A 26,198-nucleotide genomic window follows, 5' to 3' on the forward strand; every position below is an offset into this window, starting at 1 on the left:
TTGCTTGCTTTGCAAGTTTCTTGCCTTTTTAGCAACATTATGCGATGCAAAAAACCAGGAGAGCCCTCACCCTGCCTAGGCTGAATCGAGCCCGGAGGGCCAATTCAAACATTTACCCTGGCACTTGAGGGGTCTGTCCACGAGAAAGCAGTGCAGCAGGAATACAGTTGCATGTTGTTTTATCCTGAAATGTCTTTAGGGATATGGTAGCTTGTTTAATTTTCCCTGTGCTTTGACGTTATCCAAGAAGTTCTGATTAGCTGTATTTTTCTATGCTCATGGCAGATACTAATATTATCACTGAAAACACAGACGGGTTCCTTGCCACAGCTATATTAAGTGAGGGTGTGTTGTTCTAAGCTGGATCTTGTAATACTGTGGTAGTAATACAATGCATATGTTTAAACTTGGCTCTTTTTTCTGGTGCCTGAATTGTTTGTTTTTATGGTGTGGACCGGAAATAAAGAACAGCTACTACCAAGATGCAGGATGGGGTGCGCCTGTCGGGAACACTCCCACCTAGGAAAGTTTGCCTTCTGTGGTAGCTGGAATTTTCCAGCCGTAACCTTGGATGTCTCTTGCAACTGCGTCAGAAGCTGTGAGTGGCAATGCAGATGCAGTCATGTCCTGCTTGTGGGTTTGGCTGTTGTATGAACAGAATGCTGGGCTAGATACGCATTAGCTCCAGTCTCGCACATCTCCGCATATGTTCTTACCTTCGAGTAGTCTGGGCCCTGGCCATTTTAGGGTTTTATAGGCTTAGCAAATCCATTAGCGCAAGATCTAGTGATGCCCCGTCCATCTGGATGGCTTTCGAAGGGGATTGGACAAATTCATGGGGCATAAGGCCGTCATTGGCTACTGCTCCTGAGGGCTATATAGTGCCTCCAATTGCAGAGGCAAAATGCACATGTGCACCAGCTGCTGGGGAGGGTGCCTGGGCACTTGTGGCCCACTTTGAGGGTTTCCTGTGGGCAGCTGGTGGTCACTGTGTGAGCCGAACGCTGGACTAGATGGATCCAGGGTCTGATCCAGCAGGGTTCTTCTTTGGCTTGTGATATTTCCCATCAATTTGGGAACGGATGTTAATCTCTCATGAAAAGTTGCAACAGTGTCATCATCGTTATCACATTTATATTCTGGCTTTTTCTTTCTTGTGTGAGACCCATGTAGCTCAATTTATCTGTGGAACTACAGTCCCATGAGAAAGGTTAGGCTGAGACTGACTAGCCCAAAGTCACCCAGTGAGCTTCAGGCCGAGTGGGAGCTAGGACCCTGACCTCCCAGTTCCCAGGCCAGCGGCCATGGGTTCCACACCCTTTGGGATGACCAGGTGGATACTCCGAGGGACAGTCTGGATGGGCCTCACTTTCTTAGGCTAGATGCGTTCATGCAGCACATCCCACCTGCTGTGAACACATGAATCTGCCTTGCATTAGAACAAACCACTAGGCCAGCTGGTGTGTCCTTGCTTCCCCTCAATGAGGCCTTTCCCAGTCATGTCAGAGATGCCAAGGCTTGAATTAAGCAGGCAAAACCTGCTCTGCTTTGGACCCTTCACTGAACCAGGTTTCCTGGTCCTTCACCTAACCGCACATCTGAAAGGGATGGTTTGCAAGAACCGGAGAGGGCTATGTAGTCAACCTTCCTGGCTCTTGTCTGGCAGCCGAAGTAAATCGAACAGAGTACGGACAAGGGGTGGGTGTGAAGAAGTATCTCTCACCTTGTTTGGGTGTAGAAATTTGCAGCTGGACTAGTGTGGAGGCACCATTTGGTGATTCTGCTATCTCTGCATAACATAACATTAACTTCTATAATTGCTTAAAAATGTCAATATGGGAGTAGAGTATTATCTTCGAAGCAGTCTGCTGAAGCATCACTGAATATATATGTGTGCATACTTGCACGTGTGTGTATTATTTATAATGCTTATCATATACACATTCCATATCTGTTTTTAATTGAATTAGTTAGAGCAAAGCTCCCCACCACCCACATTCTTAATGGTTAAAACAGGCTTTTCTTAGGCATGAAAGCTACAGTTCTACGAATGCAGTCCAGTGGGTTGTAGGAAGCAGACAGATCTGACTGTAGCCTGGTTTTGTCTAGTCCCGGGTGGCAAAACTGTAGACACTGTTGGACTTCAGCTCTTGTCAGCTGCAGCCATCATGGCTAGCAGCCAGGGACAGTGGGAGAGCCAGTCCATTCCCCACTCCAGTCTTCTCAGTCCCGTAGCTGTCCCTGAGCCTTGCGGAGGTTTTTCCCACCAGCTCCTGCCAGCTCCTTTTTTTAACTGGAGAGGCCCATAATTGAACCTATGAACTTCGTGCAAGGCATGTGCTTTATGTCTGCACAATATGTTGGGGTAGAATTAGGAGAATGCTGTTAGACGTTCTCTGTTAGCAGAGTGTGCACATTGGAATCTCCCTGTAGAGCTTTAATTCCACATTTGCTGTCCCAGTTTCTGGGGACAATGACTCAGGCAGAGGTTTTGGCTTAGTGGATGCAGAAGCCTGCAAACATTTATTATGAACGGTACATTTGGACAGGAAAGCTTAATACTTAATTTTCTCTAGAAAGCCATGCGCTCAGGGTGAGCACCTGACTGCTCAGGTAGAACACAGGAAGGAAGAGTGACCACCGAACAAAGCGCCCCCATCCCAAGAGTATTGTTCTACAAAGGCAAGTAGAACCAAAGGATGAAGAAGGCAGGCGTCCCAATGACCCCAGTTGTCATTTGAGCCAGATAGGTGTGAGGTTGAGCTTGGGACACAATGGTTGCTCTGCGAGGTCGGATACCATTGTCTGTGTCTGGAATATATGGGCAGCACTTCTCCTTTAGAGGTGTGCTAAAAGGCTAAAATCAGTCAATCCTAAAGGAAATCAACCCTGACTGTTCTTTAGAAGGACAGATACTGAAGCTGAAGCTCAGATACTTTGGCTACCTAATGAGAAGGAAGGACTCACTGGAGAAGACCCTGATGCTGGGAACGATTGAAGGCAGAAGGAAAAGGGATGGCAGAGGATGAGATGGTTAGATAGTGTCACTGATGCAATGAACATGAATTTGGGTGAACTCCGGGAAACCGTGGAGGAGGGAGGGCCTGGCGTGGGATGGTCCATGGGTCGCGAAAAGTCAGGCAGGACTTTGCGACTGAACAACAACAAAAAGGCTAAATGCAGTTACATATATCTTTAAAAAATGGCAGGAGGTGTAACCTCGAAGCTTGTGATTATGTACTAGTTTGGGTGAGTATTTCAGCTGTGCTAAGGCACTGCTTAAAAATTCCTAGTTTGGCCCACAGACAAATGCTCAAAATAGCTGACTCTGATGTGAAGCTGATTACTGGCTTTCAGAATATGTGGGAGCTTGCTCAGTGCAGCTATTTTTCACAAGTCAATGGCGCAGCAGAGTCACTGATGCAGAAACTTTTTAATAGCATGGTATAGAATGTGGAAAGATTTAATTCACAAATGAGGATTTTTATGCATATTCTTCTATAAACGTCTGCCTTCCCCAGTGCATTTTTTCATTTCTGTTTTTAAGAAACACCCCATGACAAAGAAGCACTGTTGATTATGGTGCATCAAAGAACCATTTCTAAAAACAGCTTTTGCCTCCCAACCTTTCTGGGTTTCTGTTGTATTAGGGCATAAACAGCAAAGAATCCACGGTTAGCCACAGCTCTGGGAACCTGTTTAGATGCAAGAGGGCATTGGCTGGCTTTGAATCGGTTTTATTTTCTGCTCTTTGGATCTTTCTTGGTTGAGTTCAAGCGGCTTTTGGAATCCATTTGTGAGCGTGTGTGCGCGCACAGGCAAACTCATCCCGATTAATGTATATGTTTATTTAGTATCCCTTAACTCACGTTGCTGCTGTGTCAAAGAATGGCTTTTGGAAGGAAGCAGTAGTGAGGAAGACGTGCCCAATGTCTGCTTCCTCTCCTGCTTCTTCTGAGACTTGCATGGTGGAGTCTCAGACCTGCATCTGAGACCTGGTGTGGTCTAATGGTTAGAGTGTTGGACTGGGACTGGAGAGACCCAAGTCTGGATCTCACCTCTACCATGATGCTCACAGGGTGACTGAACCAGCGATGTTCTCATCCTCTGCCAGTCTGACCCACCTCACAGGATAGGTTCTGAGGATAATACAGGGCAGGTTAAACCGTGCATACCTGCATACCGCTCTAAGCTCCTTGAAGAAAAGGTGGGATATCAGTGTGATAAATACACGTGGAAGAAATTTGATCTCCCAATGTGGGGACAGAATATTCTTTCTTCCCTCCCTTCCCCTCCCCTCCCCATCCTTTGCATGAGAGCTGGAAGCTAGCAGAAGAGGAAGAATGACTAATTTGCCTTTTCCTATCACATTAAAAAGAAATCATCCAAGTAGCCCAAAGGGTGCTTAAAGATAATCTTCTGAATGTGTGATTGCTCTGGACCTCAGGTTTATTTCAGAAGTTACTCTTTTCTACCAGCAGTTCCCAAAAGACTGATACTTTGGATTAGAGCAAGATTTAATTATGCCAGTATTACTGTTGGTTCTGAGCACTCCGATAAAACTTACAACCAGTGGCACTTTTAATAGTCCATCAACCCCCGTTCTGGTGTCCCAATCCAGATCAGGGCACCTGCGTGTACACTAAGGCAAAAATGAGTACTGGGGAGAAGAAATGGATGCAGTACTCCAGTTGTGGGCACACCAGAGTCGCGTTGAGTGGTATCAACACCTCCCTAGAGCTGGAAGCCAGGCTTCTGGCTATGCATCCAAGGGTGGCGTTTACCTTCTTAACTGCCACATCACACTGCTGGCTCACCTTCAGCCTGCTGTCGACAAGTTCCCCAAGATCCCTTCCACCAGTGCTGCTCTCCAGCCGCTTGTCCCCCATCCTGTACCTGTGACACCTATTCCTGTGTCCCAAGGGCAACACCTTGCACTGATCCACATTGAGTGCCATCCTGTTGCCCCCCACCCACTTCCACAGCCTGTCCAGATCCTTCTAGATCTGGATCACCTGCTCCTCAGTTCTGGCCACTGCTCCCACTTTGGTATTGTCCATGAATTTAGTTAGCAGATTGGTTATCCCTGGTTATGAGACCATTGATGAAAAGGTTGAACAGAATCAGTTCCAGAACTGAGCCCTGGGGGACTCCACTTGTCCCCACAGTGACCTGGGATGAGGCTGTGTGAGAGGGTCACTGGGGAAATTTAAATGGCCACTCCTTTGGCCCGCTGCCTGGCCTTCACTGGATGAGCATGCCAGGCAAAGAGGCTTGGATACGAAGTCTTAGGCCAGTGGGGGGCTGGGACAAGATCCTGGGTCCGCAGCAACGGCCTGAGGATGGCCGGCACTGAAGCCAGGCCTTGTCAGTGGAACATGAAAATGGTGCTTTCCTGGGGGAAGAAGTGTGCGAAAAACAATGATTTAATCCTGTCAGTTCCTTATCATTTTCCCAAGGAAGATTTGGAAAAGCATGATTATAGCCAACATATGACTCATGAGCTGATATAAAAGTTCCAGAAGCACAACTGCGATAGGAAACATAGCTTCCCTAGTCTGAGTAGCAATAAAATTTATGTAGCTGTGACACTGGTGTCACATTATAGCAACTTTTGAGGAGATGAACCCTGAGAGCAGTTGTGGAGAGTCATTTGGTCTAGTTTGCTATCCCTGTCCTAGTGCTGAAGAGGATGGGAGTTGTAGTCAAATGCCTCTGAAGAGCACCAGATCTGGGAAGGCTGCCCTGTCTCCCTGCACACCAAAACTGAAGAGGGGGGGGGTGACTGAGGCCTGTTCTTTAGACTACAAGGACTCCTGTTATGCCAAGAATTCAAATGCTTGGTCTTTTCATGGGGGAAGAAGTGAGTGAAGTACATTTATTTAATCCCATTGACAGCCTATCATTCTCCCAAGGAGCTGAGTGGCCTACAGAGAAGTTGCCCCCTTTCATCTCCTGTTGGTGTGCCTGCCATATTTAGTGATATGGAGGACTGCTAGAGAGAGTGCCCTTTTAGCCATGATTCCCTGGCAGCAAGAAGCCTTCCCCAGAAACAATTGCTTAGCCACCTGCCTTATGGTCTTTCCAGCCTGTGGCAAAGACCTTTTTACTCTCCAAGGCATTTTAATCCTCCTGTTTTTGTTGTTTTTTAATTGTGTTGTAGGATTTCTAGATTTCCACTTTATTTTGCATTTAAAAAGCTTTACAACTGCAGTATAGGTTTTATATGATGTTTTATCATGTTGTTGTTGTTGTTGTTGTTATTTAAAACATTTTTATGCCACCCCCATCGCAACAAAGCCTCGGGGCGGCTCATGTTGTGATGCTTTATGGTTTGCTGTGATGCTATTGAGGACCTCTCAGAGAGTTTTGGCTGTTAAGCAGTATAGAATGGTAATAAATCAATAAACTCTCACAGAACCCTGTGGGTAGGTGAGGCTATGGGAAAATAACTGGCTCAGAGTCTCCTGGGTTGGGATTAGGTCTCCCCAAACTGCACCAGGCAGTCTCATCTACTATATTATACTGCTTTGTACTGCTTAGTTGGAGTACAAGACATGGTGATGGTAAATAGCTTAGATGGCTTTAAAAGGGTAATAGACAAATTTGGGGTGGATAAAGTTATCTATGGCTGTAGATGCTGTCACTACAGGCATCTAGGAAAGAAAAGCAAGAGAGTGTTGTTGCCCTCATATTCTGGCTCTCGGTCTCCCAAAGACCTCTGGTTGGCTGGTGCAGGAAACTGGAGGGCAGACTGGGTTGATCTCGAGCCCTTTGAGTTGATCCTGCCGGTTTCTTCTTTAGTTTCATTCAACCCTGGCTGTCCCTTTTGGAACTGCTTGCAGTCGAGCAATTGATTGAATGAGTAGAAATGAAGAAACACACACTAAAACAATGCTTATTATTTATCCCGTCAAACACAAACATGATGGGGTGCAGTTATATGCAAACGTGCCCAATATTTAGAGACAGTTTAAAGAACAGCATAAAAATACAAAAGCGATGTTATAATTCTTGTTGTAGGCCCACATTTTTCAAGCCATGGGCAAACATGGAATTAAACTGGCATAATTAAAACATAGCATTGTTTGTTTTTATTTTAAACAGTTGCTATAGTAAGAGTTGCAGGCTGCTGAAATAATTGGGCTCACAATTCAGTGTTGCCCCAGGTTTTTGAGAGCTCCGACCCTGTAGGTCTTTACTGTCTCTCATTTGAAGGTTCTGAGAGATAATTTGAAGGAATCCTCTCCCAGTGTTGCTATCAATGCATTCTGCCTTTCTGAGTTAGCCTCCTGCAGTTGAAAACAGGGCTAGTATAGAGCTTGCTTTGACATGCCATGGAACATGGGTGAAAACCTTGCTGAGGTGTGCTTAGCCCTGGACCTGACCTCTTTTCTTATTCTGAAATAACCATCAGGCAAACCAAGATGCTGTAATTAGCCGTGCCCCTGACCAGAAAGATGATCGAGCCATCAGTCTCCAGGACGCGTCAGCAGTTTATGATCTTCTGAGCATCACGCTGGGCAGAAGAGGGCAGTATACCATGCTTTCCGAGGTATCTGATCTTCGCTCTTCTGTGTTTTCTTTCCCCCTGCTTCTTCTTCTTCTTCTTTTTTTTTTTTTGAAAGTGAGGCTCATTCAAAATTCTTTCAAGCACACATTAGCTTGTTTTTACTTATTGAAGGGTAGCCAAATGGCAATGCATCCAAACGAGACATTTACTGGGGTACATGTTCAGCCTGGGCCATATGCAATATCCATGACTCCAGAGATGCCTATCTTCTTAGGCTGCAGGATGGCATTGTTCCACACCACTGCAGTGACATAAGAATTATGCATGCCTCATAAAATGTACTGCCAGAGAGCTAATAGTCATTGTCTCAGAAAAGTGAGCCCGGCAACAAATTGTTGCAGCGTATCCTCATCTCCCAGCAGGAGTATTCCTGTTGAGGGTCCCAGCCAGCCATGCTCCCCTCCAGGATATTCCATTCCATTCCATTCCATTCCATTCCATTCCATTCCATTCCATTCCATTCCCATCACCGCCCCCTTTTCTGTTCCTCCTTCTTTTGCAACTGACATTTATTGTTTTATAGCTAGTAAGGATGCTTAGTCCTTATTGGGCTGTTTTACGGGGGTAGTACTTACTTCTGAATAGATGTGTATAGGATTATAAAGGTGCTAGGGCATAGATCCAAGGGAAAACAGCAGGGCTTAGTTCTAAGTAGGACTGGGCTGAAAGTCCTGCTACCGGTTAACCAAATCAGTCAATATGTCTTGATCCTACAGGATCTGGCTGCCTCTTCTGTACCAAAGGCTTGAACCATCCCAAACAGACATTTTAGTGCATGCTTAAAACACCACGAACACAAAAGGATTTACTGTATTGAGGGCTTTCTTTTGGAAATTAAATTCACAAGAATTATGAAACTGCAAGAAATGGTTGTTTACATGTATGCATACATATAAACAGCATTAATATGTTTCTTCCTCCAGTGTTTGGAGCGAGCCATGAAGCTTGCCTTTGGTGAATTTCACCTTTGGTATCAGTTGGCCCTTTCTATGACTGCTTCTGGAAAGGTAAGGCTTAAAATGTGTTTTTAATGTATGTAGAAGTGTTTCCATTATCTGGATCAGTTCTCCAAAGCAAAAGGTAATCTGACCTATTCATACTGAAGTTATTGCAGTAAAAGCATGCATTATTAGCAATAGAAATAATACTCATTGTAATCATCCCTTCTAATACTGAACTCGGATGATTGTGTGCCTCTGTTTGGAAACAAAGAGGGGACACCCAAAACAAAGTAATAGCTTCTTCATACTCAGGGGATACCCAACTGTGTAAAGTACAAAAAAGACTTAAAATGGCAAATTGAATGACCCAGCATAAGGCTGCTTCCTATATTAAAAAGGAGTCCTTGTTTGAGAGCAAAGCGTGTTCACTATACTGGTAGTGATGTGATAGGATCTTTGTGAATTGATAAGAGATCTGTAAATACTCTCAATCTGACACTTTGGGCAGAAGGCATTTCCTTCTCCATCTGTGTAGTATTTCAGTCCTTCTCCTAAAGCTTTCCCAAAGGATTCGTGTTATATCCTCTGCAATGCCATCATCGCACTAATGGGGGTGGGGGTGGGGATATGCAGTCCAGAGTTTTTATCACACTCTGCAGCTTTAGGGCAGAGAGCCAGGGAATAGCAGTTTGGAGGTGATGAAGAAATGGGATAATAACTCTCCGGATTATTGAAGGCACTTGAGGTTTCCAAGGCAAAATATCTCTTTTCACCTGTCCCTGGGCCATAGCCAACTTCTGATCTCATTAGAAACATGATCCTACATCCTGTGGTTTTACCTTCAAACTTTCGATAACAGGAGTGGGATTCATAAATGTGTAATATGATGGAAACACAGCTTGACAAGTCCTTCTGTTGCCCCCCAAATCTTCAAATCTTTGAAAGTCAAATAACTAGAGGAGCTGCTCTTGTGTCAATTGCGCCCTGTTCTCTTCATGACACTACACTCTGCTGAGTTGAACTTGCACCTGATAAAAGTACTGACTTTCAAATAAAAAGGCACTAAAAAAACCAAATTACCTCTTGCCAATCAACACATTAGGGAAATATAAAAATAACTGCTGGAAAGATCTGTTTATATTAATGAGTACCCAGAACCCACTCATGCTTTTCTTGAACTAAGTCTGTTCCTTCTGTGTCAAGGCTGGGGAAACACCAAAGCTTGTCAAACCAGCCTATGGCCTCCCTCCTTGGCCCTAATCCTGTCTGGCAATTATCCCTAGAAAACATTCCCGTTTCCGCAGATCTCTGTGTAAGTGATGGAGGAGAAAGAGGAGAAGAGAAGGAGAAGAGGGAGGGAAAGGGAAAGAGAAAGAGGAGGAAGATAAGGGATAGAAAGTGGGGAGAAAGAGAGAAAAGGGGGAAGTGGGGAGATAGCTAAACTCAGAGGGCACAGGGAATTCAGAGAGGGATGGCAGAATATTATTATTATTATTATTATTATTATTATTATTATTATTATTATTATTATAACATCGGCGTTCCTGTTAGCCCTGATTGCAGAACCCTTGCTGCTGGAAGTTGTGTGTTAGAGGTGAACATAGGAACAGGAGAAGGCAAACATGCAAGAAAAGTCTTGCTGGCTTAGACCAAAAGCCTTTCTGATACAGTGGCCTCTTCCTGAAGTGGCTGACAAGATAAATCCTGCAAGGCCCATAAGTGCAATATGAAGGACTAGCCCTTTCTCACTGAGGAAACGAGGAGAAGCAATAAGGACAGCCACGGCCCCTCCTCAATCTCTCCTGAATGTAGAGCATCACATAGGGCAACCAAGGCTGTTTCTGTGCCAAAACCCAGCCTGAACCCTGAATGGAAAGTATCGAGGTAATTGGTCTCATCCAGAAATGTCTGGAGGTGATTGGCAAGCACCTGCTTGAAGTCCTTGCACAGAAAAGGAATATTTTTCACTGGTCTAAACTTTCTAAGATTTTCCAGATCCAGGGAGGGTATCTTCAGGAGTAGTCTCACCGCTGTTCCTTTCATGCAGATTCTCTCTCTCTCTCAGCCGGCTGGAGAGCCGGGGATCAGACTAGATGGCCCAGGAGACCCCTTCTGACTCACTCTGTTTCTATGCCTGGGTGACCCAGCTGGTTGTCATCTCTCTGCTGATTTTTAAAAGGCAGGGGGACAAGGATCCAGCATGGAAGCAGTTTTATGGACTCTCCAAGTACTTTGCCTATATCATTGAGCTGTACCAGCTGAAACTCACTCAACAAAACTGGACAAGGCTGATACCTCATCTGGATACCTCATATGATTCACTTGCTCTAACACTGAAAACTGGGTCCTGGCAGATGCAAGCAAGTTCATACTGGAAGCGTCTAGCAAATATACCAGGCCTCACAGGGATCCGCAGCGTCCGTAGAGCCAGCAATGATAGGCCCCTAATGACCCTGCAGAGTTCTGCCTAGCTGCACATGGAGGATTCAATAGATGCTGCTTCTTTGCCACCCTCCCTGCCCTACATGCACACGGCCACAGAGACAGACCATTGCTCCATTGCCTCCACCAGGGGTTTTTCTGCATCTGCTCTCCAGCTGTCTCCTATTTTGCTTCATTGCTCCCTGCTCAGGAGCATCCCATCGAGCAGTGCAAACTCCACTCTGGAGAGAGCACTCAGGAGTCTGTGCCAACCATCCAGATCATTTCTATGTTCCACAGATCAACCAGGGTTTTGTCAGGCGTGCCGCCACTGCAGCCAGAAGCATCTGCAGAGCCCTTTAAGAGCTATCCACACCCATTAGCCTCCAGAGGCAGAGCATCTTAGTGGGTCTCCAGCCCTCGCAGAAGGGAAAAGCTGCTGTAAGTCTGTCTGTCATGCTGAGTGTGGTCATTCTGAAGTGTGTTCCCATTAGTGCATTGGTGACACACGGCTCTGCTTCTTCTTTTCACCAGTGGGGCTCTGAATGTGCTAGATCAGTGCCTGTCTGTGACAATGAAGGGGATGAGAGCTAGTAAACTGAAACACAACCCAGATAAGAGTGAGAGGTTCTTCTGATCAGAAAGAATATGCTTAATCTGTTCTGAATGTGGTTGCACATTGGAGGAGCAGGTTTATAGCTTGGAGCCATCCTCATTGTTTGAAGCTCAGGTGGCATAAGTGGCACACATGCCATATTTAGTTGGTGGCTCAGCTACACCCCTGTTTGGACAGGAATAACCTGGCTTCGGTTGTCTGTGCTCTGGTAATCCCCAAGCGAAACTATTGCAATGTGCTGTCTGAAGGATGGCCTTGAATGCAGTTCAGAAACTGCAGCTCATGCAAATGTGGCAGCTGAATTGTTAACTGGTCTTAAGAAGGACTGGACCACTGGGACTGTCTCCCTGTATGTTTCCAAGACCAGTTCAAGGTGCTGATTTCAATCTATAAAGCCTTACATCACTTGGCACCAGAACACTAGTCTGAGTGGCTCTCTCAGCATGAATTTGGCGTATGCTACATCTAAGGCCCTTCTCCAGGGAAAGGGTGTTCTAGCAATACAGACTCTCAGTATCAACCTAGTCATTGCTGGGAACAGTGTCTTTACCTGTACCAGTCCTCATGTTGTTCTGCTCTTGCTCTGTGACTGAACCTTTGGGTTACTGACCTTGAAATCCTGCTTGACTCTACCTTTTGTACTCTGTATCTCATCTGAGTTTGGGACATGGCTGTTCATGAGGCCTCTCTTCTGGAACTTTCCCTCTGGCCTGGTAAAACTGCCTTTGGCCGTTTTCTGGTTATTGATTTGGTTTTTTGGATTGCCCCTTAATTAATCAAATGTTGAGCCTAATCTGGCCATATATGACACAGATGATCCTTTTAATCCTGGCAGTCAAAAAAGTGATGTGTTTCTGAACCAGTGTTGCATCCCTGATCCTGGGGAGAACTAGACAGAAGACTTTCATTTCTTTCTATTGTCTAACGTTGGCCGGATAAAGCCTGATTGACAAGTTGGGCAATTTGTGGTCTTACGGATGCAGTTGATTTATAACTTGCATCATGGGGATGTAAGGAAAGCCCTACTGGATTTAGACCAAAGGCCTATTCAGTCCAGCATTCCGTCCCCAGGTCACGTGGGTGATCACATCCTCCTGTTCATATTTTCAAGAAACTGCAGTAAACTGTGGAACTGGTTTCATCAAGATGAGGTAATGAGTATGAATTCAGAACACTTTAGAATTATGCAATTTCATGGAGGGTAAAGCTAGTAAAGCTACAAAGAATGATGGCTACGTATATCTTTCAGGATTGGAGGCAACAAGCCCCTGAGAAACAGTTTCTGGAGGACATGAACAAAAAGCATCTGGTTGAACCAGGATGGGCCTTTGGGCTCATCCAGCAGGGCTCTTCTTACACGTTTCTTGTCTTCTGTAATTTTCTGTTACTCTGATTCTCTTTAACCATGTGCGAATACAGGCAAGTGGCCTGTAATTCTGCCTTCCTTATGCAGCACTTGAAATATTTTCTGGGCAATGCAAGAAGCAGAGAGGAGGCTTTGCAAATAGCTGCTCTGCTCTTGCCGACACCTTGGTTACTCTGAGCCTCTGCGTGGGTGAGAGAATCAAACAGCTCCCAGCTGATGCTTGCCGTGCCGCTGCAATTTTGGCAGAGAACACTGGGCAGCGAAAGTACAGCGAGGCTTTTCTGCAATCCATTGCCACCATCATGTTCTGCTTCCAGCTCCTTCTTATTAAAAAGTCAGTGTTGCACAGAATTGAACAACTCCACCGCAATTGGATATAGTTCAGGTTCTGCAACAGAACTGTTGCAAGAACAACCCAAAATCTTTTGGCATTTTAAAGACACATTTATTACAGTATAATCCTTCATGAAACTGGGTCTACTACATTAGATGCATGAAATGTACCTGCCCCTCACACCCACAGCAAAAGAAGCTTGCAAACCTATTCCATGCACGCATCCCCAGAATTAAGCTCTGCTAAGTTCAGCGGGGCTCTGTCTAAACCTGTATAGGATTGTGCCCTTACTTCTTTAACCTTTGCCTACTCCATGTGCTGTGGTAAAGAGCACCTTTTCAAGAGGGCTGGAATGTTATGTTTGGATTTCATTCTTTCCGGCTGTTATGAGTTCACAAGTTTGTGCTTGCTTCATCAGAAGAAAGTTATCCAACAGAGTATTGATCAGTAATCAAATGTCAATATTGCTGTTGCTGCTGGTGGAAAAGCTCATTCCAGACTGTATTTTCCACAACAAGAATTTGAGGCTGTATGAGAACTGCCTTGTTCCAAAATGGCCCTTACTAGAAGGGCATATGAAGATATGGAGATTAGATCCACTACTGGAATTACTCCTCCAAAAGGCCAGAAAAGCCAAACAGCAGTCATGATTTTTTTTCCAGCCAAGGGGAAAGACAAGGAAGTGAAAAAGAAACCTTTATGTACTCTGAATCCCATTTAAGACGGGCCTATGGACCTTAAAAACAGCATCCAGGATCTTGAAGATGAGGCTCCCTGCATGACTCTTGCACCTGCTGAGAGCCCGGCATCCCCAGAGCTGGTGAGTCAGCAGTGGTCATCCGCAGGAGGAACTGGTGCTGGGGCAGACCTGGCTTGCAGTGGAGAAAAAACAAACAGAAAAGAGTCTCCTAATTGAAACAAGATAACAAAGGGAGCGGGCCCACCAAAGGAAGGGTAACTCCGTTTGTTTGTTAGAGTTACACCCTGCTTTTTTCTTACAACAAACAAAGCAGCTTATATCACGCTCCTCCTCCTGCTCTCAATTTTATCCCCACAACAACGACCCTGTGAGGTAGGCTGGGCTGAGCATCTGCAACTGGCCCAAAGTCACCCAAGAGGTTAAGCATGTTAAATCCTTCTTAACAGAAAGTAACCAGCCTGGAAGACCGATGGCACAGCTAGTCCAGCTTTCCCATTCTAGCAGTGACAAAACAGAAGCTTTTGGGAAGCACACAGCAGGACGTAAGTGTAATAACGCCCTCCTGCTCATGTTTCCTCAGAAACAGGTATTGAGAGGCGTATTGGAGGTCTTTATGACTTACTGTTATTCGATCATCTTTATGATTTATTGCCATTGATGGCTATTTGGTCCATGAATCTATCTTATGCCCTTTAAAAGCCATCCACTTTGGCAGCCATCGCTATATATTGTAGCTGCAGATCCAATACCATAACCGGCTATGACATGAAGAACTGCTTCCTTTTGACTGTCCTGGATCTCACAGCATCCATCTTCATTTGGATGGTTCCATTGAATTTCTAGTATTATGAGTGTGGGATTAAAATCTTCCTGACCACAAGCAGGAGCCTACAGGGCAGTACAAACACTTAAGTGCTGAGTTAGAAGGCAAGGTCAGACTGGGGTTTCAGGACCTGGGCGGCTCTGGGCAGACCGTGTGCTGGACAAGGGCGTGTGCTGCTGGACCTTCTGGTCAAACTGGCCAGGAACATAAAAAGCTGCTTTATACTGAGACAGATTATTGGTTCCTCCAGCCCAGAATGGTTGACACGGACTTGCAGCAACTCTCTGGGGTTTCAGGCAGGACTTTTTCCAACCTCACCTGGAATACTGTGTCCAGTTCTGGGCACCAAGAGTTAAGAAAGATGCAGGTAAATTAGAAAGGTTTCGGGGAGGGCAACAAAGATGATCCAGGGTTTCGAAACACTGTCCTATGAGGAGAGACTGAGGGAACTGGACATGTTCAGCCTTGAGATGAGAAGACTGAGGAGGGATGTGATATTCTTCTATAAGTACCTCAAAGGCTGTCACAAAGAGGAAGGTCAAGATCTCGTCTTGCTGATGCCAGAATGTAGGACGTGGAATAATCAAGTCAAGCTGCAACAACCCAGGTCCAGGCTGGACATCGGGAAAAGCTTCCTCACTGCCGGAGCAATACGACAGTGGAACCAGCTGCCTAGAGAGGTGGTGGGCTCTCCCACACTAGAAACATTCCAAAATAAACCAGACAGCCATCTGAGAAGGATGGTGTAACATGGTGTCCTGCAACAGCAGGGGGTTGGACTGGATGGCCTTCTTGGCCCCTTCCAACTCTACAGTTCTGTGATTCTATGATGCCAGGGATCACATTTGTGTGACCAACTGAGTCACAGTCCTTCTTGGGCAGTTGCTGCTGCTGCTGAACTATTACCATTTTAAGCACTTGTGTTTTGGTCATGGAGATAAACACAGGTATATCTGTAAGATGAGATCCGTACCTTAACTAAGAGCTTAAAGCAGCGTACAGGTCCCCACCACCTCCATCCCACTTCATCCTCACCGCAGACCTGAGAGGTGGGTTCGACTGAGGTGCAGGGTCCAACAAGGCATGCTATGTCCCATCAGTCCCTCGCTTGCTCCATCCAGATTTGAGCTGTGGATGGCAATTGCAGAAAATGGCCTCTGTAGCTGGTAAGGTTGCACAAAGCCTTCTGGAAAGTTAAGGGGAAGAAATAAAAATATATACGAAACGTAAGTGTACCGCCACAGCAGCAAAGGGTGGGCTTGATTTGGGATGCCCCTTCTGTTGCTTTTCTTGCAAAAGCTTAGCTTGGTTGCTAAGCAACACACTTTAAAAAAACCCCCCAGCACATTTTGTCTTTGCATTGCACTTGGGAGCATTTGAAGATGCGAGGGTCTTAGATGGCTCCTTAAATAGCACAAGCAAGGGGAAAAAATTAAAAGATTGTGCTTCCATTTGGTTCAAGATTTGGTTACAAAGGTCAACCAGCTTAGAGGATGTGGAGTGGGTTGATTTATTTAGCTGGAGAGGAGAAACAAGAGGCTGTGTGGCTGGGAGGTGAGAGAGAGAGAGGGAGAGGGAGATAGAATGAGAGAGAGAGAGAGAGAGAGAGAGAGAGAGAGAGAGAGAGAGAGAGAGAGAGAGAGAGAGTCAGGGGAGAGAGGTTTGTGTCTTCAGGTCTGTGCAGCACATGGAAATTTCCAGGGATGCCTGAAAGTTCGGCAAAACCAGAGCAGGCCAGTGAATGATGTTGCTGCTGTGTCTGGATAATGGCCAGCAGCTTGAATGAACAATGTGGAATATTTGCAGCCAGTTTATATTAGATTGTGCAGGCAACTCTTTTTAATCATGAGCATTAAATTAACCAACTGTCTCCCTCATCCTCCAGAGCAGCTCCCATAACCAGATGCAGTGACCAGTAAATAGCAGCCCTCCCCAGCCATGGCATTGCACCAGCTTTGGAGACCCAAAATTGGAGACAGCAGAGAACAGTACATATTGCCACGCAGGGATTTAGTGCTGTTTCCCCAAGTGGGTGCCCTCCAGACGTGTTGGGCTATAATCCTCATTATCCCCAGCCTCTACAACCAAGCGGTGCAGACATCTGGGGACTTGGGTGAAGTTGCATCAATGTCTATCTGCTCCATTTTGGATTTGGAAGGAAGCTTGCAAAGGACACTGAAGTCAGATTTTGCAGCTGCCCTGAGTATGTTCTTTGTTTTGATGCGAGTGTACACTTCTTTAAAGACTGGTCTTCTGTTCCAACCGCTTGCCTGCCCTTCCAATTCCCACTGGGTTATTTGTAACTAAACTGAAGTTCTAAAAGCTCAGTACACTCTCCTTGCCCCCACCCATGCGCCTTCCTCACTAGGAAACATAAACAGTAAGGCTGGAGTGAGCAACTTAGGTCCAGGGCCAGTAGGTGAGCAGTAGCTGCATTAAGTTGCAGCCTGAAATTTTGAAAGCTATCCATGGGATCTGGCTCAGTAGCACAGACAGAGCCTTAAAACTCAAAGTAGATTCAGCATCCCGCTGACACCAGAGCCATCCGCTTCCACTGCCCACCTGGGATCCCAAGACACCCTCTGGGATTCCTTAGAAACCCTTCTCTAGTCCAGCCAACTTTCCTCTGACCACTGAACATTTGGTGGTTTCTTGGTTTTGTGGTCCCTCCCCCACCCCCAACAAGAAATTGAAATGTTGAAATGCCTCTCTTAAGGCAGCATTACTGTGGTGCTAAGAGCCTTAAATTAAGACATGTTGGTATTTTGAATTTTTGTTCCCTCTCCTTTGATTGTGGTCCCATCTACCATTCTAGTGTGGTCCCCAGAATTCAGGCTCAGGCTGAAAAAGATTCTCCACTTCCACTGTAAACAAATAAACAAAGGAGGGCTGGAGAAGGAATGTGTCACTGTTGGGGAACCACAGTGGGAGCAGTCTGTGGCCTCCATTTTCGACTTGTGGCCTTCCCATCTAGTTGGCCATTGTGGGCAACAGAATGCTGGACTAGGTAGACCTTTGGTCTGATCAGCACAGCTTTCTGATGCCCTGAAAGCTCTTGTTACAAATGAGAAAGGGAGCTTGGTGCTGAAAATTTGGCTTGTTTTTCCTTTTGAAATTGGCGTGTGGTTGAAGAGTTTTGGCCTGCCCTGATGGCTGATCAGAGGAGTTGTGACCCAAAGCAAGCATGATCATCTTCACATCCAAGTTGGAATACACCCATCCCTGCACCGATCGGGGCATCCGGTTATGGAATTTGTATTTGGGCATAGAACCTGCATTGAAATTTTTCTCCAGTTTAAAGCCACACCACTAATACATCTAATTATTACTATCTTGCAGTGAACCTTGCAAACAATGCACTTTCCACCCACTGTCTGACTGTGGAATACCAACATTTTAATTATCTGATTATTTAGACCCTGCACAGATAGTGTGGAAGCCATTATTTAATATGGCTGCTGGTTGAACATTCTCTTTTACTCATGCATGCATTATACAAACTCACACACACATACATTTTTATACACACATACGTGCTAATCATTATCGCTGGAATTCTATATCTGTACTGTAGATAAGTTCCTGAAGGCCCCTGGAAACCCCTCCTCCACTCCAAGAATTGTTCATGTGTGCAGAGCAGAAACTCTCATTTCATTCCTTGCATTTTGAGGTTCAGGTTATGAGTAGTGCTGCTTTTATAGCCAAAATGGGACTGCCCATGCACAGAAGTGAGAGAACTGCAGGCTTGTGTGAACAGCATAGCTTGCAGAAGCATAAAACTAGATCCCCAAAGCAGCCCAGTGAGTCGTCGTCTTCCTCATCCTCATTTTTTACTGCCCAGTAGCCCAAAGGCTCTCTGTTCTGTAGCCACAGGATGCTGTCTGTTGTTGAGGGGTGGTGCAGAAACCAGAGGGGCACTGTGACTCCAATCCAGAACAGTACTGCTCCGCTTTGTACCTTTTTGTTGTCCATCGCATTTGTGCTTACATGTGTAATTTGTGCCGAGTACAGATATATTGCTGGTTACCATTGCCAGTTTTTCCTCTTCCAGCCCAAGGGTGGTTCATGTTTGTAAAGGCACATTTGAAACACATTAGAGCACACCCTTACTTTTTTTCTACTTGGGCTGCTTTGTGTACATGGATGTTTCAGAACAAGGACTATGAGTTCAGCTTTCTTGCTAATAAGGAAGTGTCCTGAAAATTTTATATTTCCATCAGCACATAAAGGAATCAGTCATCATTCGTTACAACATAGGTGCAACATGTGCATTTAAGCTCTGGTAGATGTTAAAACCTTATTAATGGTTTAATTGACCAATTATATTTACCAGAAGTCAATTCTAGCATTTCTTGGCAAACCCAAGGATGTCCCATAGATTAAGAAATTAAAGATAGGAGAAAGATGTGCATATAAATGTTGTAGCTATGCAAAGGGTACTGGCCCAATTTTCAGTGACCTGGAAGTTCTGTGGGTCAAAAGAGATTCAGTGGAATATGGGGTGTAATGATGAGTTTGCAATAGCTAACCTTAGAAACATAGAAACAGAATGAGTCGGAAGGGTTCTCCCAGGCCATCTAGTCTGACCCCTGGCTCCAGCTGGCTCTGCTCACGACATGCCCACCATGTGCATGTCTAATGTTCATTCCAGAAAGAGGGAGTGGGCTTAAGTGAATGGCTGCTGCTTACTTATTTGATGGACAGTAAAACGCTATACATGGGGATGATCATAGCTCATTGGAAGAGCACAAGAAATTTAGTTATTTAACTAATTCATTTCTTAGTCACCTTTCAAGACCATTGTGTCCCCAAGAAAGCTTACATAGTAAAACAAAATATGGACAAGTGAATAAGTTAGTACTGAATCTGGATAATTCAGCAGCTACAAATAATATAAACATTCATTTAAACGCCAAGAACAGATGAGTTTGAAAAAGCAGCCACAGATGGGATCAGCTGTACCTCTCAGGAACTATCTATAGTTCCTGCCAGCTGCGCCGATCTTGGTTGAGGGCCAGTGAACAGTAAAGATGATCTTTAAAATGGACAGATATATGGGTATTGGTGGTTCTTAGGCCCAAGCAGTGACAAAGGCCTCATCAGGAGATGGCTAAATGGTAAGAAATCCCCCCAGAGAGGTCAGAAAACCTTCTGCATTCATCTGTCTCCAGAGCGGAATCATGCAAACCACTCCCTCATCCTTGCAGAGCTTACAGGCATCTTCAAGATTCAACGTGATCAGGTAATGATCTGTCTATGACAAAGGAGTCATCACTGACTCCCCATCTCATTGATCATTTCCACCTATTATCCTTTCTGACATTGACTGGTATACACAAAGAATGTCCAGAGGCTGTGTTTGTGCAAGACAGAGCACTGGGACTGGGCTCAATTTGGCAGCTAGCCCTTCTCCCTGTGTAATTTTTTACCATAATGTTTGCTATGTAATCTTTACTGTACTTTATCATCAGGGGATTAAGGATTGCCTTTTTGATTAACTGTGCTGCTTTTCCATTATGAATCCACTGCCTCATCAATTGATAAGTCAGTGCTTACAGACTCATGGACATAGATAAAAGGGGGATTTTTCCAAGGATTCCCCTTGTTATTCCTCTCTGCTTTCCCAGGCTTGTTGCTGGAGTAGCCTGCCATCAGACTGTCACAACCCTTTCACAGGGATGTGCGGACCCACGGCTAGCATAAGGTAGCATGGTTAGGCACCTGTCAAGGGCCCACACCTCAGCGGGGACCCTCCTGCTGCAGTCGCTCCTCTTCATCATCGCAGCCTGCTTATTCACCTGCCCTGGATCTTCTTCAAGCAACGGGGGGGGGGGGCGGTGAGGAGGAGCAGTACATGCCATGGCTGGCTTGCTCACTGGCGGTCTCTCTACCCACCAAGCAAGCAGGTGGTAACGAAGATGAGTAGGACCAGCAGCAGCTGGTGACAACAGTGGTGAGAAGACAGACTCACTGAGGGAGAGAGTCCGTGGAGGGTGCATTGCCAAGGGCCCTCAGAAACCTAGGACAGGTACTCTGTGGACTCCCCAACTGAAGTTTGTTTATCTGTTTCGTATTGATACATTACTCCCTATCTAAACAGTTTTTGGAGCAGTGAACAATGAAAAGACAGGAAGGTTGTTTTGCATCCTTTGAACCTTCTCATATATTTTGTCTGGAGCAAGAATATTAGATTTTTCCCCCCATCAAAGGTTCATTTTAAGAGAGATTTAGAAAGGCTTCCCTCTTGGTCAAGTCCTCTGAAGGATTTCTTCTTCAGCACACACAAGACCTCAGCTTTTTGCTAACATTTTAATGTACTTTTGCTGTGGGCATGGAACCTGAAAGAGGTCCCAGACTTGGACCTGTGTTTATGAATTGCTGTGAACCGTGCAGAGAGCTCTAGTTATTGGACAGTATAGAAATGAAACTAAAGAGTAGCATAACAGTTATAGTCATTAGTAGACTTGGCCTCCATAAACCTGTCTGGTCTCCTTTTAAGTCACCTAAGCTAGTGTCCATCACATCATGTGATACCAAATCCCACAGTTTACTATGTGCTGCATGAAGTATTTCCCCTCATCTCTTCTGACTGTTCCAACATTCAGCTTCAGTGTATAACTCTGCTTCCAGTATGATATGAGAAAGAGCAAAATTTCTCTGGTTCCATTTTCTCTATACCAGGCATAGTTTTACACACCCTTATTATATCTTCCAGTTAGTATTATTCTATGCTAAAACTTCAAACCATGATCAGATGCAGTATAAGATTGCTTCATATGTTCGCTGGAGCAAATTCACGTGTTCACCGAGGGGCATCTTCTGTATCATTCCACAGATGAGAGGTTTGCAGGTCTCATGCATGAAAGCTCACCTAACACAAAAGGGTCCTGAGATTCCTCATTGCCTTCACTGCAGTGCCAGGCATTACACTGAGGGGGTTTCCAGATGAGGCTTTTATGCTCTGTAGTTCAGTAAATAGTACTAAAGTTCTAGATGGTGACTTCTTCCATCTGTATCACCCCCATCTTTTGTCTGACCATTGAAAGTCTTTTAAGGAGAGAAAGAAGGCAGAGCTACACAAGGCCTTTTAATTGGCAGTACTGAGAACTGTCCCCCACCGGGGATAGGGGAGAGAGATGAGGAAGACTGCGGTGAGTTAGCTGAAGGCAAAGCATCTTGAGGAACAGTGTCTTCCTCTGTGACGCTGATGTTGGACTGGGAGGAGGTCTTTGGGGCTGGAACAGCGGCACTATATCTGGAGATACCAGAAGCCTTCTGGAAGCCCCTCTTGACTTAGGAGGCAGGAGGCAATGGGACAGTCATGCTTGCCTTTGGAAATATGATGTCATGATTTTCCTCCAAAATAGATTGGTTAGTAGACCTGATTTCTCATTTTTCACCTTCCCTGCAGTATGTGGCATGAGGCCAAGCTACACATTATGCTGGAGATCTGTAGTGGGGGGTGTTCATTTTTGAAAAAATACTGACACAGATCTGGGGGCCTGAGAGGCTGCTTGCAGCTCTACTGGGGGGACTTTTTTAAACCTCTCCGGACTCTGCCCAGAATTTCCCCAGTCAAAATCCCCTCCCTGACCTCTCTTTTCCCCACAGGGCTGAATACTGAGTGAGAATGAAATGGGTAGGAAGAGTTAAATATCCCTCGCCACCCACGGTTGCTCTGAGCAAATTATTTCTGGTGAATTTAGTCATAAACCAATCAAATCACAATTGGAGCAACAGCTCAGTCCTCCCAGGACCCGTTTTAATGGTTACTGAGTGACCATTTTTTGTACATTTACTTAATGAACATACCAAGCCATGTTTCTCATGTTTCCACAATGAGCGCAAATGGCTGGACGATGTTTCTTCCGTCATCCCTGGTGGCTGGTGGGTACGATGCACCAACTGATCAGAGACCAGTGTTCTCCCATATGGATGTGTGGGAGGGAAAATTGTTGGCAGAGTTGCTGTGTACCCAGGGAGAGAGAAACAGGTTTGGGTTTTTTTTCAGCTGGTGGAAGAAGGAGCTGGGCGGGTTAGGGGTGTACGTGTGCCTCAGTAGATTTTGCTTGTGTGTGTGTGTGAAAGAGAGAGAGAGAGAGAGAGAGAGAGAGAGAGAGAGAGAGAGAGAGCGCTAATGCTGAGTTTCGTATTAGTTCTGTGTTGTTTGCACAGTGACTGCCTGCTGGTTCATTCTCAGTATAGTTATTTGTATGTAAATAGATGGCATAGCAATGCCACGATCTCCCCTTCCTTTGCCAGGATCCTGCTACAAGTTGTAAAGTGGAGAGTACCTCTGAGCAGATGCAGAGTGCCTTTCCCTTGCTTCTCAGTAATCACAGTTCGCACTGGCACATCTGGGATAGGGGCAGTTGGGCAGCAAGCCTTGAAATCAAAAAGCGGGGTCTGGGGGCAAGCTTCAGTCCTGATTCTCCTCTCCAAGGTCACAAGTCCCACAGAAGTACCTAGTAGTGGGAAGGCGACATTTGACATAAATAACCTGTATGGACTCCACAGCCACATTGCCTGATCATCTCTTCTGCCTCGCTCTGTCTCTCTCCCTCTCCTCCCCCTCCCCTGCCCAGTCTGCACACGCCGTCTCGGTACTTAGAGAATGTGCAAAGCTGCGTCCTGCGGATCCCACCGTTCCTCTTCTGGCCGCCAAGGTCTGCATCGGGCCTCTTCACTGGGTAAGCGAGCTGGTGCAGTGCTTCTTACATAATGCATTAGGTGCCGCATTGACAGCAGCACACGAGCGCAGTCTAAGGAGAGGAGGAGGTGAGGGAGAAACCCTGAACAGCTGCAAAATTAGAGAGCCGCACCGAAATGTGGCAAGCCCTCACCCCACCCCGAGTGCTGCTCTCTGTCACTTCAGCATGAATTAAAGGTCCCCACCGCAGGCTGGTCATACACTGCAAGTGCGGCGCTGCCAGTTCTAGCAGATTTCCCTGGACGGAATCAGAATAATTGCTTTTCAGCTCCTAATCACAGCATTAGCCTGATGCAGTCCAAGCCCACATCTATTTCTTTGGAAATAAGCTCCCTGGGAGACAATGGGACTTAGCCCCAGTTAGGGGTCCATGGGATGGCCGCCTAAATGAATCCAGGAGCTCACCCACCTCGTTTTGCTCCGTTTGCTCCAACCACTACCGGCTCCCTTTTTCTTGCTCTTGATGACACAATGGCAAAGTTTGGGTGTGTCTTTTTTTTTTTTTTAACATTGCAGGCTTGTTAATCTTTGCCCTCTGGTCACAGCAATAGGGTGGATGGGAGGAAGAGTTGCTTGCAAGAAGCAGCTGCCAGTCTCCAGCTTTCACCAGCCTTCTTTTTGAGCTCTGCCCGCTTCCATCCGTGTCTTCTCCACTAGGTGGCCCTGCAGTCAGCCACTGCGGAAGGGAGGAATAGCCAGTCAAATCAGAAGAGGCAAACTGCAGGGAAGGGAGAGGGTTGCCAGTTGCTTGGGGTTGATTAATGGTCTTGCATTTAATTGATTTGACTGAATAATTAACAGGTTGAAATAAATATTACAAGCTCACAATAACAAGTGACAAAACCTGGAGGACAGTTAACACAGATCTCACATTCTCTCGACTGATTGGCACAGGCAAATAATTTATTCCTAAGCATTAAACTGTTAATATTTTATAGTGCTGCATTTGAAATGCAGTGCTCAAGTTAGCACATTATAAGTTACGAACTGCAACAACTAATGGCATCCAACTAAGGACTTTTTGATCTTTGATTTGAGAGATCCAGTTCTTCTGAGGTCCTGTTTTTTAATCTGGAGGTGGTCAATCCACTTTGGCATGTTCTCCCCATCCCCAGGTTAGCATAACAGTGTTTCGCTTTGCAATGTATCAAGAATCTGCCAATCAGCTCCAAATCCCAACTCACTATTTTGGCATCTCTGGTCGGTAAATACACACCTATTCTTTACTGGGATGCTACTAACATTGCAAGCCTTTTCAGGAGAGGAGAGCTCATATTGAAATCTACATTTTAATATTGTGGTGAATTAATTATTCAGTCAGTTGCACAGACAACCTGATGGATGAATGCAACCTTAAATAGGAATATGCTTGTGCACAACAAGGAAATTAATCAGAAGTAGATTTTTTTAAAATTCTTAGGATGTAGTCTTATGCATACCTTCCTAGGAGTAGGCTTACCCAGCACCATGGGATGTACAGCCCAAAGAAATGCACATGGGACTACCCTACTAAATATGTCTAATTCTAGAACAAGCTCCCTACCGTAGTTATCCAGAGGAGTGGCGTGGGCAGCTGTTTATCATCTGTGTGACCAGTTTGGGGCTTATTCCCTTTCATCATCAGTCCCCACAAAACTCCCAAGCCCTGTATTTCTCTAGTAATATAATCATTTATGTCCTTCTTTCTCACCCCAAAGTGCCACACCCACTTCCCAGGATGTTCGCAACAAATATAATAAAATCATCATAGGTATCTCTACTCTGAAGCCAGTCCCATTAAGTTCATTGAGACTTGCTCCTAGGTAAAAGTGTATAGGATTACAGCTGGAGTGTTCATACCACATTAGGAAAGAGTTTCTGCAGGGGAGAAGTGGAAAACGGTGCCCAACCTTTTCCTCCTTTTGATGCCTATCACCACTACCTTTATATTCCCGAAAAGAACTACAGAATTTCTTTTCTAGGCCGGTTGGAGTCCTGAACTGGAGTGCTCTTGTTAGTAGCTAGGTATAGAATAAAATAATGTGCTGGATGTCTCCACATAGATATCAACAGAAAACAAAGTATTCACTCATTACCAGTCAGCTGGAAAAGAATATGACGCATGGGTCAGTCAGCTGCTCTCCAGATGCTCTGGCTGGGGGTGATTGGAGGTGTTGCCCAACTCATCTTGAGGGTACCAGGTTTCAGAAGGCTCGCATTGGTTAAATAGTGTTTTAAAAAGGATCCATGATTCCCATCGTTCATCAGCAACTCCCCATTATCCTGTCAGTAGAGTACAATATTTCAGCCTCGGGAGAGCTTTGTTCCTAAATGCAATAATTACAGTCATCATGTGCTTTCAAATTATATCATAATAACATTGAAACATGATGGTTGTCAGTGGAAGTCCAGCAAGATAATTTTACTTTCAAGAATAATGTAAATAGTATAGCTAGGTATCTGCTAGCCCTCTAAAAGACAACAAAGAACTGCTCCATTGCAAAATATTAAGCCACTTCGTTTTCAGGAAGCTTGGAAGTGTGACTTATTCTGTGTGTTTCCAGGAAGCTATAAATATGTTGTGAGTTTTGGAATAAATTTAGAAATGTAATTGGCAGTTGGCTACGAGAGAGAGAGAGAGAGAGAGAGAGAGAGAGAGAGAGAGAGAGAGAGAGAGAGAGAGAGAGGGAAAGGGAGAAGGAACCAAAATGCCACATATTAATGAAAGACTGTTA

The 26,198-nt window shown here is 45.3% G+C and overlaps 1 protein-coding gene across 2 annotated transcripts in view; it reads left to right on the forward strand.

The window, feature by feature from the left end:
* The window catches only part of TTC7A (tetratricopeptide repeat domain 7A), a 184,363-nt gene that overhangs the window by 37,363 nt on the left and 120,802 nt on the right, over window positions 1–26,198 (forward strand). Inside the window, exons 9-11 of one of the 2 annotated variants that reach the window (XM_044428394.1) lie at window positions 7,418–7,555; window positions 8,497–8,580; window positions 23,360–23,464. In XM_044428394.1, coding sequence (XP_044284329.1) covers window positions 7,418–7,555; window positions 8,497–8,580; window positions 23,360–23,464 — 327 coding nt within the window. The remainder of the gene's footprint in view (window positions 1–7,417; window positions 7,556–8,496; window positions 8,581–23,359; window positions 23,465–26,198) is intronic. The other variant, XM_044428395.1, reaches the window with a different exon arrangement.

This window comes from Varanus komodoensis, unplaced genomic scaffold (genome assembly GCF_004798865.1).
Source record: "Varanus komodoensis strain SLA01 unplaced genomic scaffold, ASM479886v1 scaffold2, whole genome shotgun sequence".
Taxonomy (NCBI): Eukaryota; Metazoa; Chordata; class Lepidosauria; order Squamata; family Varanidae; genus Varanus; species Varanus komodoensis.